This window comes from Acinonyx jubatus, chromosome E1 (assembly GCF_027475565.1).
Source record: "Acinonyx jubatus isolate Ajub_Pintada_27869175 chromosome E1, VMU_Ajub_asm_v1.0, whole genome shotgun sequence".
Taxonomy (NCBI): Eukaryota; Metazoa; Chordata; class Mammalia; order Carnivora; family Felidae; genus Acinonyx; species Acinonyx jubatus.
This window is the reverse complement of record NC_069397.1, coordinates 25,953,240-25,973,750: the sequence shown is the minus strand read 5'-3', so window position 1 is coordinate 25,973,750 and position 20,511 is coordinate 25,953,240. Positions and strand designations below refer to the sequence as shown.

Genomic DNA, 20,511 nt, shown 5'->3' with positions numbered 1-20,511 from the left:
AAGGCTGAAGAGATTCAGTTTACTCAGTTTTTTATGTGTTCATTTTATGTTTTATATGTGTATTTCCAGTGATAATCTAACCTATGAAAATCAAATTAATTGCTAGTACTGATAGATTTCTTATGGTAAAATTGTTTTTAAAAATTTTTCTTTAAAAAAAATTTTTTTTCTTTGAGTTTAAAATCATAGATTTTCGTTCTAAAGCCTGGGGATATTTTAGTTAGGTATCTTCTTACTTCTTTGAAATCCTGCCACCAAAAATATTCAAACATGGATGATGTCATAGGAGGAGATGAAAGTATTTAAGTGATTTAATTTAATTAGATTTAATTAATATATTTTATGTACAGTATTTTAAAACTTCAAAAGAAGATAGTTTATTTAGGCTCTCCCTTGAGTAAATTTTTAAAATACTTTTTAATTGAATGAGAAATATAATGATTATCCTATCTTACAATTCTGATTAGTACAAACTTCTGTTTCAAAAAAAAGTTATTAAATTATTAACTTTAAAGATATGTCATTAATGGTTTTGAAGTTTTCCAGGGAAATCTTGAATAATATGAATTTGGGTAAGGTGGAAATTGAGAAGTCTTTCTTAGTAAAAACATACGATTTTTTAATAGGTTTTTGGCGGTATTAGTTTGTTAGTCTGTGTACAGTTTAATAACTTGTTTACTCTGAAACTGAGATTATAAGTCTGGAATATACTCAGAGATTATTGCTGAACTGTAAATTGATAGTCTATGAAATTACCTATGATAATTTAATATGTTTTGAAAGTTATTCTATCTTTTGCTAATATTTTGTCAGAGTTGGTTCTACACAAAAAGCCGTGAGCCATAGGTAGCCCTTGAGTTTTATTTAATTGATAGATCACCTTCTACCATGTAATTTGAATAAATTACTTTGTATAATGCATTTCTTTTTCAGTGCTTATGGTTATTTGTCTTGACCTTATTCTTCCTCAGAATGCTTAGCTCATAGGCATACATGAATATTCTTTTTCTTGTTCTCAAGTCCTGAAGGTAATTTGGTATTGTAATGATGCCAATTACAAAGTCACTATAGGTGTCTATGTTTACTATGGCTGAATCACCAAAGTGAAATGATAAATAGATAACTGACACTTTGAGTGAAAAAGAGTTTAAAGTGTGATAACACTTCAATTGACAGACTCCCCTCAGGGTTGTGTTACACTGCTAAAATGGATGAACCATTCTGGTTTTGCTATCAGCCTACACAGGAGTGTTATTCTAAGTGCCCTTGAAGTGTAAACTTTCCGATTTTTTGGCTTGATCCAAAGGCACATGTGTTTTTGTTCAGTTTCTTTTGCAGAAGTGCTCCTGTACTGCAAAAGCAATGCACTTATCTGCTAAAAGTTAATTTTTGTTTCAATTAACAAAAAAATCATCTTAATTAGCGCCAGAAATAATTCTAAAAAATTATTCTCGATATGGAGAATATGGTTTTTTGTGAAGATGGGATTTAACAGTTAATAATCACATACTCTTGGTGTATCTTGGTGATCGTTTGGTACAAATACAAGCTTTTAGCATAGTACAGAAGATACTTGGAATGAAGAAATGGCGAATGTATTTTTAAACTCAATCTGTATCAAAGTCAGTATGAAAGATATTTGGCATGTCTCCATCTGTCTCTGGATCCCACAATCAGGATTTTAGAGGAACCTTAGAAATAGCAGCCTTTGGGTCTGAGGAATCTTTAATAGGCTCCTGGTTCATTTACGCTTTTGATGCCTCATCACATGAGAAAAATGGGCCCTGAAGTTTGTCCAATGTCTGACAGCGAGTTAGCAAGAAAGACAACTTTTCTAACTCCTAGCCGTTGTTATTTTGATTATACTAGAAAGAAAACAAAAGGTGGCTTATGAAATGAGGAAGTTGACACAGCATGAGGAGTAAAAAAGAGTAGTAGAGATGGGACAGAGGAAGTGAAAGAATGAACTAAATAAACGTTAGGTGAATCCTTTCCTCTTGATTTTTATTGTTAGTACCTTGGAGGTTCTTTTTACATGACTGAATACAAAGCTGTAGAACTAGTAGTCCCTCGGCTGATCATGCCTTGTCCTGGAATTGGCGACATTATTTTATAGGTTATGAACCTTTTATGTTTTACTCCATCTCTAGTAATTTCTAGGTATTTTTGTGAATGTAATGAGTAAATATGTTTTGAAAACGTAGATTTGGCTTTTGGATAGTTTGTAGATAAGAATGTACTATGTGTATATATATATAACAATTGTATATATATAATTCCTTTTCACTTGTTAAGGACAGCAAACTGAGATGATAAATATTGGATTTCACAATCATTTAATTTTTTTATTGGTACATAGAATTAGTGAAAATAAAAACGGCCCATTCTTCTACCAGTTAGTCCCAAATGAAAATTGAAAAACAGTAATAATATATTTGTGGTTAGAAGACTCAAAATTACAGAAAGGTGTAACATAAAAAGAGAAAAATCTCTTTTTTTTACTCTTCCCATTTTCTTAACCTTTCAAGGAAATTACTGTAAAGTTTTATGTATATTCTTCCAAAACACTTAAAATATGCATTTGTTATATGTGTATATACTCTTTTAAAAGCTCAAGTACATTGGCACATGGACAAATCTAACACATTTCTTAAGGGCTATATCTTTTACATGAATTTACCATAAGTTATTTAACATGTCCCTTCTTGATAGACATTAAACATTGCATTACATACATATTTACATGAATGGTGAAATTTTAAATTTTGGTAGTTATTGATAAATTGTGTGCTTTTAATAGAAGTTTATACTTCTAATAGTGTATATTTATACTTCTAATTTTATACATCTTTTAATAGGATATGACACACTGTTGCTAGGACTTATTTTCTCTTATTTTTTGATTAGCATTTATTAATAAATTTTTTTACTTCTAATAATAGATTAGGAAAGGACATTAGCAGATAGTACATGAAAGAAGAAATGCAAGTTACTGTTGAAACTTGTTAGCATGTTCATATAGTATAATAGCAGTGTTAAACCTTGCTAGAATGTATAAAAAAGTCAAAGCAAGAAGATTCTATTTTTTACCTTTAAAATAGGTAAAGATAGAAAAGATAATATTAGTGTTGATAAAGTTATGGGGAAAGGGTAATGTAAAATGCTATATGCTTTTTGGAGGATAATTTGGTGGTATAGTTTTTATGAAACTTAAAACTACTTTGTACTGTTTGGTCTTATAATGCCATATCTAAAATTGTATACTAAGAAAATGTTGAGAAATGTGCATTAAATTGAAATTCTTGTGAAGCATTATTTATAATATAAAAATTGGTAACAGTCTAAATGCCCAACAATAATGAAACTGGTTTATAACTATTAATTCAATGTACATATGTGGGCAACAATGAAAAACTATTTAGTGATGTGAGAAAATATTTCTGATAGGATTTTTAGTCAGATGGAGAGAAAAAAATGATTCTGGTTTTATAAAAAATTTATTGTGGCTTTATTTTTTGTGGCTAAATTGTTAATAATCCTTGATGCCTGGGGAAAATTTGCTTTGTTCTCATTGTTTAAATATAAGATCACATTGTAGAGTTGTATTCATTTGTACATACGAATATAAGAATTATGAAATGAAACATATCAAATGTTACTGATACATTCTTTGTATGGTAGATTTATAGATAATTTAGTGAGTTTTTTGGTACTGTTTGTATTTTCCAAATATTTTGTAGTGAACACTGTTTTTTTCCCCCTAAGACATCCCTCCTTCCCTTTCTCCTTTTTTCCTTTCTTTTTCCTTACATATATTTTATTAAGTAATACTCTCTCATGGCTTAACTGAAAACTATAAAAGTATCTATAGAGAAAAATCTCTCTCGCTCTTGTCTCCAAGTCACTTAGCTGTCGTCTTTGAAAGCAACCAGTGATACCATTGTTCTTGTATATCCTTCAAGAAATATTTTTGCCTAAAATCACTTTATTTTTTTTTTAATGTTTATTTATTTTTGAGAAAGAGAAACAGACTCTGAGTAGGGAAGGGGCAGAGAGAGAGGGAGACAAAGAATTCAAAGCAGTCTCTAGGCACTGAGCTGTCAGCACACAGCCTGATGCGGGGCTCAAACTCATGAACTGTGAGATTATGACCTGAGCTGAAGTTGGACGCTTAACTGACTGAGCCTCCTAGGCTCCCCAATATCAGTTTAATCAGAACAATGGTACAACAAACATAATTTAAAATTTTTTCTTTTTTCAGGTTAATTTGGAGTATCTAGAGCTATACTGATCTGGAGCTCTGAGTCGACCATTACAGTTGTTTTTTTTAATTTACTTTTTTTTTTTTTATGTTTTTATGTTTTTTTAAATGTATTTATTTTGAGAGAGAGAGTACAAATGAGGGAGGGGCAGAGAGAGAAGGAGAGAGAGAATCCCAAGCTAATAGTGCAAAGCCTGATGCAGGGCTCAGTCTCACAAACTGAGATCATGACCTGAGCTGAAATCAAGACTGAGCCACCCATGTGCCCCAACTAATATTTTTTCTTTGAAATGGTTGTGATTGTGGGTATGGTATCATTTCTCCTGTATGTGGCTTTAATGATGTTCTGAAAATTCTGAGATAAACTTGTTTTATTCCTTTGTTGCAATGTTGATTCGTATTTCAGTTATGCATATTTGTTTTTAGGGCAAATCCTGCTATTTTTATCATGGCATACATAAAATTAGTGATCAACACACATTACAGACTCTGGAAGGGATGTGCAAAGCCTGGGATATAGAAGAACTTGTCAGCTTGGGAAAAAAACTAAAGGCATGTCCGTATTACACAGCACGGGAACTAATAGAAGATGCTCACATAGTATTTTGTCCCTACAACTATCTTCTAGATGCACAAATAAGGGAAAGTGTGAGTAGCTATATGAAAATTCAAACTTTTCTCCCACTTACTGGAATATAAGTGATCAATATGAAAGCTTTTAGATGTTTCACTTTTTATTTTTTGCTTTATATTTATGTACATACATAAATAGAGTACTGAAAACATTCTGAGGTGTATTAAAAACTGAATTTTAGAACATGTCATTTTAATGTCCAAAGTAGTAAATATTTTGAAATGGAATTATAGCACAGGTTTTCAACCTTGATAGTATTGACATTTTGGACTTGATGATTCTTTGTTGTGGTGGTTTATCTTGCACACTGTAGGATGCTTAGCAGCATCTCTGGTTTTATCCTCTAGACACCAGTAGCATCCTTAGAGCTGTCACAATCAAAAATGTCTCCTGATGTTGCCAAGTATACGGGTGGGGGAGGACAGGTAGGAGCAGAGTTATCCCCATTTGAGGCCCATTGATAACTATCACTCCTTCCATTTATGAATAATCAGAATTATTTTAAAACATTCATCTGAAGAATCTATAGTTTGAAGAATTTTGGGGGGGGAATATGTATAACATGCAAATTATGCTTTGTTAGCTTTTGATAAATGAAATGTGGATATAGCATTTGTGTTTATTTGCATGGTTCTTCTTAGAAACATCCAGTTGTTACAGTATAAGACAAAAAGTGAATAACTTAGTATATTCAATTATTATTCTTCTCTTTAGATCTGACTACTTACTAACTTCCTATTTAAGCTTAAAATTAATAGGCATTATGTTTACTATCTCTACTGTCCTACCTCTTATTTGGTTGCCTCTTATCTAGACCCTTTCCTCTGAGCCACTGTACATATCAATGGCATGTCAGTCTTTCTAATATTACTTTTATTACATCGTTCTTTGGCTTGAAAATCTATTGCACTCTTGGCTCATGGGATAAAGTCCATATTTCTTAAGCTTACTCTCAAAATGTTCAATAGTCTGGCTTGAATCTGCCTTTTCAGACATCTCTGCTACAAACTCCCAACTGGAACCCTACAAAAATTACCTCATACCCCCTGAGGACACCTTATTCTTTCCTATATCTCTGCTTTTGATGATGCCTATATTGAAATGCCCTACTCCTTTTGTCTATACAAATCCAAATTCTACTCCTTTTTTAAACCCCAATATATTTCCTACTCTTCCATGGTTCTTTTTCAGTCATCGTCAACCCTCTGTATATTTTTTCTTCAGAATAACTCACTGGTAATTGCTTTGTACATTTCTTTCTATTAGCCAGGACTCTTTCAGTTGCAAGTGATACAAATCCAGCTTCACCAGAACTTAAGAAAAAAATACTTGGCTGACTTTATTGCGATGGCTTTATTCTCAGGCAGGTTCTTTCTAGTGGAAACAAAGATAACCACAAGCAGCCACCTAACCTGGAAAAAAAGAACATCATCTCCTATTCATCACCCCAGATTTCTCTGGTTGGCCTACCTTGAATCCCACCTCCATTCTTTTTTTTTTTTAATTTTTTTTTTTAATGTTTATTTTTGAAAGAGAGACAGAGTTTGAGTGGGGGAGGGACAGAGAGAGAGGAAGACACAGAATCTGAAGCAGGCTCCAGACTCTGAGCTGTCAGGACAGAGCCCAACACAGGGCTCAAACTCATGAACTGCAAGATAATGACCTGAGCTGAAGTCCAACCCTTACCGGCTGAGCCACCTAGGCGCCCTCCCCATCTCCATTCTTAAACCTGTGACCACAGAGGGATGGAATACTTTATTTAATTGATAAGCCTGAATTCTATGTTGTGAGAGTGGTGATATCCCTTGATTAACAGATTAATAGTTCCATCAACATCACATCAGAATTGGGGAAGAACAATTCTCAAAATGAAGGGTTGTAAGAAAGTCTAAAATGAAATAGATACATGCTATATTATATTAACATTTTGAGAGTCTTTTGAATCTTGTATTTTAGTTTAAAAAAAATTTTTTTTACTCTGCTTTTAACATTATGTTGGAGATTCCCTCATAGTGAGATTTTTATACCCCTTTGTGTGGCTAGCTGTACTTTAATCCAGGCTCACATAACACATATTTGGATAGTGAAAAATGGGAACCGGTAATGTTGAGTTGATACTTGTTAGGCTTAGTGTTTCAAATGTTTTAAGACCTAGAATCAGTTGCTTATATAATTACCCTTGTTATTGGTCTGTCATGCAAAATTTTAAATGAAATATCTTGCCTACTGCTGTTAAATCCATTTTGCTGAATGTTTTACAGGAAAATTCTTTTGTCTTATAGATGGATATCAATCTGAAAGAACAGATTGTCATTTTAGATGAAGCTCATAACATTGAGGACTGTGCTCGGGAGTCAGCAAGTTACAGTGTAACAGAAGTTCAACTTTGGTTTGCTCGAGATGAATTAGATACTATGGTCAACAATAATATAAGGAAGAAAGACCATGAACCCCTACGAGCTGTGTGCTATAGCCTAATTAAGTAAGAACATTTGTCTGTCATTTATGCTGCCTATGTATTAACAACATGTTTCATTATGCCATAGTATTTTATAATTACTAACTTTGACCAGGCTACTTGGGAAATGGATTGTTCCTTGCCAGTTAAACTTTTAGAAATAGGCCAGTCCGAACTTTTGTCTTGTTGAAAAGAATATGATAAACCAATTGATTTTTAAATTGATCATTGTGAATATTATTTCTAATTTAACGGAATAATTTAATAGCCCCATATTTGATGTATAAAGGACATTGAGCTGACAATAAACTAAACATGGTTTTAATTAACATATTTTAAATTTTTAATTTTTTTTAATGTTTATTTTTGAGACAGAGAGAGACAGAGCATGAGTGGTGAGGGTGGGGGGGCAGAGAGAGGGAGACACAGAATCCAAAGCAGTCTCCAGGCTCTGAGCTGTCAGCACAGAGCCCAACGTGGGGCTTAAACTCACAGACCACAGGATCATGACCTGAGCTACAGTCATATGCTTAACCTACTGAGCCACCCAGGTGTCCAACATATTTTAAAATTTTATATTATGGCTTTAATTTATTGCTTTATCTTCCAGTTTGAGTAAGATTCTGATTGGATGAGTTTTAATTAACCAAAATTTCAATACTCTAAAATAATAGATTTGGTAATAATTTTATTAAAATTTATGTTAGATAAATTCCTTTTTATTAGATATTAGGTTGTTGATCTAGAATCTCTTTATCTTAGACCTTGATACTATGTCCCATTCCATTTACTGCCGCATTTTTCTTGTTTGTTTCTTTCTTTTTCTTTCTTTCCTTCCTTCCTTCCTTCCTTCCTTCCTTCCTTCCTTCCTTCCTTCCTTCCTTCCTTCTTTCTTTCTTTCTTTCTTTCTTTCTTTCTTTCTTTCTTTCTTTCTTTCTTTCTTTCTTTCTTTCTTTTTATAAGTTTATTTATTTATTTGGAGAGAGAGAGAGAGCACACATGTGAGCCAGGGAGGGGGCAGAGAGAGGAGAGAGACAGTCCCAAGCAGACTCTGTGACTGCATGGCACCCTACTTGGGGATCAGTGCCACAAACCATGAGATCATGACCTGAGTCAAAATGAAGAGTCGGATGCTTAGCTGACTGAGTCACCCAGGCTCCCCCTGCAGCACTTTTCTTTTCCCTCACAGTATACTTCAAAAATTTTTTGAATGTTGGGGTGCCTGCTTGCATGCATGCTTTCTCCCTCTCAAAATAAATAAACTTTAAAAAAGTGTTTAAAATTTTTTTGAATGTTGTACAGTCTCATGTTTGAACATAAAAGGTATACAAATTTATGTTGTAAAAACTCCTTCCCACCCTGTTCTCTATCTGCTTAGTTTCTCTCCTCCTGAACAAGTTTATCTGTCATTCAGTCCATATTTATGAGCAATTCAGTGCATATATGAAGCAATATACTTTCCCCTTTCTCTCCTTTTTATCCAAATGATAGCATACTATACTTCCATTTTTTTGTCTTCTCCATTTTAAGCATAAAAATATGTTATTTTTAAGCCCTTTTATTGGGGTACACAAAGCTGTAAATATTTAATGTATACACTTGATGAGTTTTCAGATAAGTATTCATCCATGAAACTGTCACCACAATTTTGCCATAAACATATTGCCTCTGAAAGTTTTCTTTGCCCTCTTTTATTTTTTTATGATATGAACACTTAATGTAAGATCTACCCTGTTAGCAAATATTTAAGTATATATTATAGTATTGTTAACTCTTGGCACTGTACTTTATACCTTTGTCTTCCTATATCTTGCCTTTTTTTTGCTTAACAATATATTTTGGAGATCTTCCCATATCAAGACTTAGAAAGCTTTCTCAGTTTTAAAAAAATAGTTGCCTAAAATACCATTGCATGGATGTCCACTAATATCTTTAACTAGCCTCTAATTAATAGGTACTGAGGTTTATAATCCTATGCTGTTACATTACTGTAATGAATAACTTTGAACATATGTCACATGTTTGGGAAGATATAGGAAAATTCTTAGAAGTGGGATTATTGGGTCAGAGCATAGATCTACATGTAATTTGATAGATATTTCTAAAACTTACACAATAGGGGAATGGGTAGAAGACTAATTTATACTCCTATGAGCAATATATGAGAGCATGAAAGTTTTTTTCTAGTCAGATGGGTGAAAACTGGTATCCCATTGTAGTTTTTACTTATATTTCTCTGAATACGATTGAGATTAAGCATTTTATTTTTTTATGTTTATTTATTTATTTTGAGAGAGAGAGAAAATTTGAACAGGGGAAGGGCAGAAAGAGGAGACAGAGAATCCCAAGCAGGCTCTGTGCAGTTAGCAGAGTCAGACTTGGAGCTCAGTCTCACAAACCATGAGGTCATAACCTGAGCTAAAATCAAGAGTCAGATGCTTAACTGAGCCACCCAGCTGCCCAAGATTAAGCATTTTAAAAGGCCATTTATTTGTTTACTAAAAAAATGTTTTTTAGTGTTTATTTCTGGGAGAGAGTACGAGCAGAGGAGGGGCAGAGGGAGGGAAACACAGAACCTGAAGCAGGCTTCAGGTTCCAAGCTGTCAGCACAGAGCCTGATGCAGGGCTTGAACCCACAAACTGTGAGATCATGACCTGAGCCGAAGTCAGACACAACCGACTGAGCCACCCAGGCGCACCTTAATAGGCCATTTATATTTCCTTTCCTGTCAGCTGTCTATTGACCTCTGTGTCCTCTTTTTGTTCTTGTTATGGTTCTTATTGATTTGTACAAGCTCTTTGCGAATTAACCCTTTGCCTGTGATAAGAGTTGCAATATTTTTTCCCCTATTTTGCCATGTGCTTTTGTCTTTCCTTATGGTATTTTTGCCATGTAGCAGTTTGTCATTTTTATTTCACAGCATAATTTGTTGAGTTATCTGTAGTAGCTAATTATATTTTCTCACTCCCTGGTCTTTCCTCATTGATCTCTGTTGTGTTGCTGTCTGCAGAATTCTACTAAAACTGTTTTTATCAAGGTCATCATTGATCCATATGTTGCCAAATCCAAAGGTTATTTTTCTGTTATCTTACTCAGCCTGTCAGCAGTGTTCTTTGGGTATTGTTGACTACCACCTCTATGAAAATGTTTTTGGCATATATATATATATATATATATATATATATATATATATATATAAAACTCTGTTTTATATATATGTATATATAACAGAGTTGCTCTCTGTCCCCAGTTCCTGGCACAGAGTTTGTAAAACCCTTGTAATTTCCTAAGTGGTAACACTTTTGTGTTAGGAGCATCTTTTGTTCTAATATTTGGTCTTTGACCCCAGTTCCTGACAGAGCTCCTAAATCCCTTGAGACTTCCTGGGTGATAGGATTGTTTTTTATTCCAATGAGGTGATGTTTGGTGGGCTCTTGGATGGAGCTGGTCACTAGAAAGACTAAACTATGATTAGAAGCTTAGAACTTTCCGCTCCACCTTCCCTCTGGAAAGGGAGAAGCGTAGAGATTAAGTTAATAATCGATCATGCCTACATGATGACGCCAGGATTCAGAGAGCTTCCAGACTGGTACACACATTTATGTGCTTAGAGCACCCTGCCTTTATTGGGACAGAAGCTCCTGTGCTTAAACCCTTCCAGACTTCTCCCCATATATCTCTTCTTCTGGTTATTTATCTGTATCCTTTATTATATAATAAACTGGTAAACATAAGTGTTTCCTGGAGTTCTGTGAGTTGTTCTAGTAAATGATTAAGCCTGAGGAGGGGTCATGGGAACCTCTGATTTATAGCTGGTTGGTCAGAAGTACAAATGACAAGTTGGACTTTTATGCTGGCATCTGAGATGAAGAGGTGGGGAGGACAGTCTGGTGAGGCTGAATGCTTAGCCTTTGGGGTCTGTGCCAATTCTAACTCCAGTTAGTGTCAGAATTGAATTGAATTATAGGACACCCAGCTAGTGTCTTGAGAATTGCTTGGTGTAAGGAAAGAAGAATGCCACATACATTTAGTGACAGATGTGTCAGAGGTGAAGTAGTGAGGCAAGAGGAGACAACACAGGAGTGTGTTTCCTAGATAGCCTCTATGACACCTGGTTTTCGTCTTCCTCACAGTCCATTCTTTCTCAGTTTCTTTTGATAGTTCTTACTCTGTTTGATATGTAAATGTTGAAGTGCCTCAGGATTTGGTCCTGGGACCTCATTTCTTCTCTGTCTCTGCAGTTTGCCTAAATTACATAACCAAGTACCATAGCAGTCCTAGTGACGCCTAAATCTGTGTCTAGCCCGGTCTTTAATAAATCTAGGTTCTAGTCTGTCTCTGGAATGCTATTTTCATATATCCAACTGTACTTTATATGTCTGTTTGGATATGGATATCACATTTCGACTTTACAAAATTCCTTCCTTTTCCTTACCTACTCCCCCCAAATGTTCCCTGTCTTCCTTACCTAAGCAAACATTACCAAGCAGTTCCTCAAATCAGAAATCTGTTGCCCTTGATACTGCCTCACTTCATCCGGTTCATCAGTAAGTTTAATAAATGCCACCTGTACAGTATGTCCCAAATCCTTCGGTCTCCTATCATCTCAGAATCATCTCTCAAGTAGAATTCTGTAACAGCCTCCAACAGTCTCTGTTTTCATTTTTGCCTTTCTCCTCTAATCCAGTCTGGCTTAGAAACTGAAATCATCTTTTAAACACTTAGATTGTCTCTCCCTTATTTAAAACCCTTCATTTAAAACCTTCCCATTGTACTTTTGAATAGAATCCAGATTTCCTAACCCTGGCTTAACCTGACCTGAATACTGCTTATCACTCTTAACATTGATCATGTTATTCTTTTTTGCCCATTGTGTTGCAACTTCATATTGGCTTTTTGTCAGATCCTTAAATAAGTAAAATTTGTTAACCACTTCAGGATCTTTGCACTAGCTGTTCTTTCTGCTTGGAATACTACCCCCCCCCCCCCCCCCCGATCCTTTCATGATTGGGTACTTTTTGCATTCAGTTGTTAGAATAAATGTTACTTCATGGAGAACTTCTTTGACATTCAAATTAAAATAGCAATTAGATTACATTATATCCTATATCACTACATTTATCCTGTATCATTACTTTATCCTGTATTTTCATTGTATCACACTTTTCACTATCTGATATTTTCTTGTTTCATGTATATGTTTCTAAAAAAATTTTTTTTTCAACGTTTTTTATTTATTTTTGGGACAGAGAGAGACAGAGCATGAACGGGGGAGGGGCAGAGAGAGAGGGAGACACAGAATCGGAAACAGGCTCCAGGCTCTGAGCCATCAGCCCAGAGCCTGACGCGGGGCTCGAACTCACAGACCGCAAGATCGTGACCTGGCTGAAGTCGGACGCTCAACCGACTGTGCCACCCAGGCGCCCCTCATGTATATGTTTCTAAGTTTATTTCTCCCTTTGGTAGAATGTAATTTCTATGAGAATGAGGATCTTGCCTATTTTATTTACTGCTGTATTTCCAGTACCCAGTACAGTATGTGACTGTATAATAATATAGACATTTAAGCACTGGCTGAATATAAAAATGTGTGTATTTACATACAAATGAATATATTTTCTAGTAACTCCCTTTTGGTGTTAATATGTAACACCTTAATTTCTTTATTAGATTGTTTTGTATTTCCTTTATGTGCATTTGGGATATGCTACGACCTGGCTGTCAGTTGGAGAGATAGTCAAGTAAAGCAGTGTGAATCCATAAAACACAATTGGGAAATCACCTACATGTTTCTCTTTTCTGAATAAAAGCTTACTTTTTAGCTATATAAATGTTTATTTTGCAATATGAGACATGCATGCATCTTAAAAGATGTCTTAATCCGCATTTGTGTTTTAAGAGCTTCAAGGAATATGATCAATGTATCACAGTTCTCTTTGTTTTATTGAAATAGTGCACATAAGGATAATACTGATTGATGGAATTGTTTTATTTTAGTTGGTTAGAAGCAAACTCTGAACATCTTGTGGAAAGGGATTATGAATCATCCTGTAAAATATGGAGTGGAAGGGAAATGCTCTTAAATTTACACAAAATGGGTATCACCACTGCTACTTTTCCCATTTTGCAGGTAAGACTTTTTTCTATCTGTGACATTTATTTAGTGAATGGTTTAATAGTGAACAAATTAATACAGACTAAAAAAAGTAGCAATTTAATTTTTTTTAATTTTATTTAAGTTTGATAATTTTTAACTGATAAATTATTTATAATTCATTTATAATTAATAACTGATCATTATTATTTATGGATGAAAAAGTAGCATTATTTAGTGTGAAAGAAATAAGGCTTAACGGAATGAATTGCTTTATTCCAGTCTAAAACAAGTCAATATGTTTAAGTTGTAATAAAAGTTATTTTGTCAGTTATACAAGTTAAAAATTTAGAAAATAAAAAGGTAAATTCATTTTTTGTTCTCCTTAATTTAGTTAGAGGTTATAAACCTGGGGGATCATGAGTGGGCTGGGGGAGTCTGTGAATCTTACGAAATTGTATGCAAAATTTTATGAGTATGCACTTCAGTACTTTTTTCTAGTAGAGGCTTCATAACTTCTATTCTGAAAGAGGTTGTTCCCCCCCCCCAGATAAGAATGTTTTTATCATTTTTGTTCTTAATTACTTATTTAAATTAATAGATTGTTTTTTAATTTTTTTAAAAAATCTTTATTTATTTTTGAGAGAGAGACAGAGTGTGAGCAGGGGAGGAGCAGAGAGAGAGGGAGACACAGAATCCGAAGTAGGCTCCAGGCCCTGAGCTATCAGCACAGAGCCTGATGTGGGGCTCGAACTCATGAACCGTGAGATCATGACCTGAGCCAAAGTCGTACGTTCAACCGACTGAGCCACCCAGGCGCCCCAGTAGATTTTGCTTTTAAGAGTGGTTGTTTTAGGTTTACAGAACAATTGAGCAGAAAGGACAGAATTTTCATATTCCCCTAACCCTAGCCACACGCACGTGCATGCGCACAGGCACGCATACACACACACACACACACACACTCATACACTCTACAGTTTCTATTATTAACAGCTTGCAATTGTATAGTACATTTGTTACAATTGAACCAATATTGTTACATTATTGTTAACTGAAGTCCATAGTTTACATTGGGGTTCACTCTCTGTATTGCGAAGTTCTGAGTTTTGATATAAACAAAGTCATGTATCTACTCTTACAATATCATACAGAATGTTTTCACTGCCTTAAGAATATTCTGTGCTATACTTCTTAATTCATCCTTTCACCACATCTCATTTGCCCTCCTGAACCTCTAGCAACCACTGATTTTTTTTCAACCAACTCCATAGATTTGCCTTTTCCAGAATGTCATTTAGTTGGAATCATACTCAGGTTCCTTCATGTCTTTTTGTGGCTTGATGCTTGTTTCTTTTTATTGCTAAACAATATTCACTGCATGTGTACACACTGTTTGTTTATCCATTCACCTACTGTAGGATATATTGGTGACTACCAAATTTGGGAAATTCTGAATAAAGGTCTTATAAATACTTGTGTGCATATTTTTATATGGACATGCTTTCTTCTCACTTGTGTAAATAGTAAATACTTAGGACAATTGCTGAATTGTATGGTAAGACCATTTTTAGCTGTGTAAGAAACTGCTGTCTTCCAAAGTGGCTGTGCCATTTTATATTCCCATCATCAGTGAATGAGGGTTCTTGTTATTCTATATCCTTGCCAATATTAGGTATTGTCAGTGGTTTGAATATTACCCATTCTAATGGATATGTAGTAGTATCTTATTACTGTTTTAGTGTACAATTCCCTAATGACATTTGATGTGGAACATCTTTTCACATGCTTATGTGCCATCTATATATCTTATTTGGGGTGAGATGTCTCTTCAGATCTTTGCCTACTTTTCAGTTGGGTTCTTTGTCTTCCTGTTGTTGAGTTTTAAGTGTTCTCTGTATATTTGGTATACAAGTCCTTCATCAAATGTATGTTTGTAGATATATTCTTCCAGTCTGTGGCTTGTCTTCATTGTATTAACAGTGTCTTTTGTAGAACTTTTTTACTTTTAATAAAGTTCAACTTAACAATTTTTTCTTTGACAGATCATGCTCTTGATATTGTATCTAAAAACTCCCCACCAAACCCAAAGCCACCTAGATTTTCTTGTCTTTTCTTCTAGAAATTTTATAGTTTTGCATTTTACATTTAGGTCTGTGATCCACTTTGAGTTAATTTTTGTGTAGTATATAAGGTCTGTATCTAGATTCATTTATTTGCATGTAGGTGTCCAATTATTCTATCACCATTTGTTGAAAAGGCCATCCTTTCTCCATTGGATTATATTTGCTCCTTTGTTAAAGATCAGTTGAATGTATTATTGTGGGTCCTTTTTTCGGCTCTCTATTCTTTTCCATTGATTGGTATGTCTGTTCCTTCACTAATACCACACTATCAATTGCTATAGATTTATAGTAAGTCTTGAAGTCAGGTAGTGTCAGTTCTCTGATTTTGTTCAGTATTGTGTTGATTATTCTGGTTTTTTTCTTTCCAAATAAACTTTAGAGTCAGTTTGTCAGTATCCACAAAGTAACTTTCTGGGATTTTGATTGAAATTGCATTGAATCTACAGATCAAACTAGGAAGAACTGACAGCTGAACAATATTGAGTCTTTCTATCTATGAATAGGAAGAATCTCTTCATTTGTTTAGATCTTTGATTTCTTTTATCAGAGTTTTGTAATTTTCCTCATTTGGATTTGAAGAGGTCTTTGAACCAAACAGATAGGAACTATGGCTAGCATGATAACCACTAGCATATGAGCATATGAGCATTAAAAATGTATTTTAATTAGATGATATTATACTTTTTGCCCTGCTTTTAAAATGCAATATGATATCATAAATATTGTCCATATTGTGACATCTTTTCATGACTGTTTTGCATAAACTTTGCATATTAAAGGTTCATATCAACAGTGAAATGAATTGTGAGATATTCATATAGTAGAATATTAGACAGCAATTTAAAAAATGAACCACTGCCACTATGCAAATGAACCACTGAGATATTCATATAGTAGAATATTAGACAGCAATTTAAAAAATGAACCACTGCCACTGTGCAAATGAACCACTGCCACTTGCAGTCATAATGTTGAATAAAAGAAACCAGACACAAAAGAGTATAAAACTGTATGATTTTATTTTTATGAATTTTAAGAAGAGACAAACATAATTATGTTAGCCAAATTCAGAATACTGGTTGCTACTGTGCAACAGTAAGGAGCAATTTGGGCTGAGAGGAGCAAAATGGAACCATCTGGGATTCAAAAAATGTTTTGTTTCCTTAGTGAGTGTTGGTTACGTGTGTGTGTGTGTGTTTAGGGAGCTGTATACTTAAGACTAGTGCATTCTATGTATTATACGTTAATTTTAAAAAGGTACAAATAAAATATATGTCAAGGAAAAATTAGGAAAGTACAAAGACATGGAAAGGAAAAAGAAAACAAAGGAAAAAGAAAAACTACCAAACATGATCACTATTAACTTTTGGATTTATGACCGTCTCTCTTATTCTATGCATATATCCTTAACATAAATAGATTTCTGATATGATACATGTTTCTTTATAGCCTCTTTTGACTTAACAGTGTACTATGAGTACTTTACTATTTTAATAAAGATTTTTTCACATGAGTTTTAATTGCCATGTAGCATTTTTGTGAGTACACATATTCTAAATTACTTGATAATCTGTCATTTGAAATATAAGTTGTTGCCAGTTTTCCAAGGATAAGAAACAATTCTGCCGTGAACATCCTTGAAAATGTATCTTTGTATACATTGCTATTCCTTTATATATTCAAAATACTAATTCTTTGTTGCTTATTGCATTGTATGTATATTCTTGTATCTATGGTTTGTTTATAGAGTATTTTTCCAAGTGTTTTTTATTTTAGTGCATTCAAATTTATCAGTATTTTATGAATTGTATTTGAGTTTAGTTTTAACAGTCTTTCCCTATCTTGTGGTACATTTTCTAAAAGTGTTACTATTTTTTTAATAAAGGTTTTTAATTAGCCTAGGATTCATTTTTGTTTATATTGTGAGGTTAGGAATCCATTTTATTTCCTCTATGGATAATTTTCACAGCATCATTTACTAAATAATCCATCCATTTTCCTGTGATTTATAATGACACTTCTGCCTTTATATCTAATTTTCTCTTATTTGTGAATTAATTTCTGGACTTTGTTCTATGATTCTGTTTATCTAAACTCATATTTGTTGACTACTCTGGCATTAGAAAAATATTGATAGTGGTAGGGAGCATCTCCTCTTTGTTCTTTTCCTTTGGGATGATCTCAACTGAATTTTAGAATTAGCTTGTAAATTTCTATGAAAAATCTGTTGGAATTTTGATTGGAATTGCAATGAGTTTATGGATTAATTTATAAAGAATTGACATATTTACAATACAGAGTTTTTCTGTTCACAAACAATGTATATTAAGTTCTTCATTTATTATGTCTTATATATCAATAAAGTTTTATGATTTTATTTTTAAAAGTCTTAGGTGTTTTGGGGTAGATTTATTCCTAAGTAAGTTAAAGTTTCTGTTTATTTTTCACATAGTATATTTTAAAAATTGCATTTTCTAATTGCTAATTGGTGTGTAAAAATGGTAGTTGATTTTTATTTATTTATCTTGTAAGCAACTATGTTGCTAAACTATCTTATAGGTTTGCCTATGGATTCTTAAATTTTCCATGTAATTTTATTGTCTATGAGTAATGACTATTTTCTTTCCAACTCCATCACATTTTATTTCTTTGCTGGCTTCAACTTTTAGAGCATTGTTTATCACGGGCAGTGAACCACATTTTGGTCTTACTGCTACCTAAAAGAGGCTATATTACTAGTGTTACATCATTTAGTAACATGTCTACTGTATTGTTTTAAAATTCTTTTATTTTTTATTAACAGCTAGACTGAGATATAATTCACATGCCATAAAATTTGCCATTTTAAAGCATACAATTCAGTGATTTTTAGTATAGTCACAGAGTTATGCAACTATCACTGCTATCTAATTTCAGAACATTTTCATCACCTCATAAAGAACTGTGTATCCATTAGCAAGCATTCCCTATTTCCTTCTCCCCCAGCTCCTGGAAACCACTAATTTACATTCTGTTTCTATAGACCTGCCTATTCTAGGCATATCACATAAATGGAAACATGATATGGTGCTTTTGTGACTGGTATCCTTCATTGTGTATGTTTTCAAGGTTCATCTATGTATGTCGTAACATTCATGAATACTTCATTCCCTTTTTATTACCAAATAATATTCCATTGTATAAATCTACTGCATTTTGTTTATTCATTATCACTTGACACATTTGGGTGGTTTCTATTTTTGTCTATTATAAATAATGCTTTTACCATTCATGTCCAAGTTTTTATGTGTACTTATATTTTTAATTCTCTTGGGTATATACTAAGGTGAATTGCCAGGCCATTTGGTAACTCTGTGTTTAACTTTTTTTTTTTTAAATTTTTCTTAATGTTTATTTTTGAGAGAGACAGAGACAGAGCACAGCAGGGACGGGCAGAGAGAGAGGGAGACAAAGAATCCAAGGCAGGCTCCAGGCTCTGAGCTATCAGCACAGACCCTGATGTGGGGCTTGAACTCATGACCGTGAGATCATGACCTGAATTGAAGTCAGATGCTTAACCAACTGAGCCACCCAGGCGCCGTCCCCCCCCCACCCCCCCCTTTAAAAACATTTTTTTTTAATGTTTATTTTTGAGAGAGTTCTGTGTTTAACTTTGAGGAACTGCAGTCTGTTTTACAAAGGGGCTGCACCATTTTACAATCCCATCAACAGTGTACAAGGATTCTGATTTCTTTCACATCCTCACTAATACTTGTTATCTCTTATAGTTTTCTAGGGGAAATGAAGTGGTACCTCAGTGTAGTTTGATTTTCATTTCCCTCATAATTCCTAATGTTGAGCATTTATTCAAGTGCTTAATGTCCATTTATATATCTCCTTTAAGAAATCTCTATTCAAATTTGTTGCCTACTTTGAAATTGGGTTGTCTTTTATTATTGACTGTAAGTTCTTTATATATTCTGGATATGAACACTGTATTAGATATATGATTTGTAAATTTTTTCCCATTCGATAGGTGCTGTAGGATTTTTATAGTTACATTTTTATTAGGTTAAGGAAATTTCCTTTAATTCTAGCTAGCTAAGAAACTCAACATTGTGATTATTAAATTTTTAGAAGTTAATTTTTACACAAGTAGCATGTATATAATTTAAAGAGTCAGTACCATCAAGAAAAGCATTCATCTGCCCCCTCCTTCTCAATCCCAATTTTCACTTCCTAGTGGCACTTTGATTTATTTAAAAAATTTTTTTTTTAATATTTATTTATTTTTGACAGAGAGAGAGAGAGAGAGAGAGAGAGAGCGAGCATGAGCGGGGGAGGGGTAGAGAGAGAGGGAGATACAGAATCCGAAGCAGGCTCCAGGCTCCGAGCTGTCAGCACAGAGCCTGATGCGGGCTCGAACCCACAGACCGCGAGATCATGACCTGAGCCGAAGTCTGACACTCAACTGACTGAGCCACCCAGTCGCCCCCCAGTGGCACTTTTAACTCTTCTGGTGATTTCTTCTGATATTTAACCCGTTTTCTAAATAACATTTGAGTTCTGCTGCTTTTGAGTTTTCAATTTTAGATATTCTCTATTGACTTCCTATAATGTATGATGATGCATTATCCCCTTTACACACACACACTGTCTCTCCCTTTCAGTCTCTCACACACTCACTCTCTTTTTCCTCTCTCTTTCTACTTTTCCTCTCTTTACCTTTCTCCTCTCTTCATTCTTTCACCATAATTAATATTCGGTGTGTATGTCATTATCGTGTATACATATTATCATAGCTTATGATAGTAACTATCATGTAGCTTACTAGGTTAAATTTGTATACAACTTTATGTGTCCCATGAAGTAATAATTACTGGTAAATAAATATGCATAGTTTTCTATTTATCTATAAACCCACTTGTCAATTTTTAGGTAACCTAGGCAGAAGTAGC

The 20,511-nt window shown here is 33.9% G+C and overlaps 1 protein-coding gene across 1 annotated transcript in view; it reads left to right on the top strand.

The window, feature by feature from the left end:
- The window catches only part of BRIP1 (BRCA1 interacting helicase 1), a 205,740-nt gene that overhangs the window by 54,905 nt on the left and 130,324 nt on the right, over positions 1 to 20,511 (top strand). Inside the window, 3 exon segments of the mRNA XM_053211561.1 lie at positions 4,688 to 4,909; positions 7,178 to 7,377; positions 13,352 to 13,484. Coding sequence (XP_053067536.1) covers positions 4,688 to 4,909; positions 7,178 to 7,377; positions 13,352 to 13,484 — 555 coding nt within the window.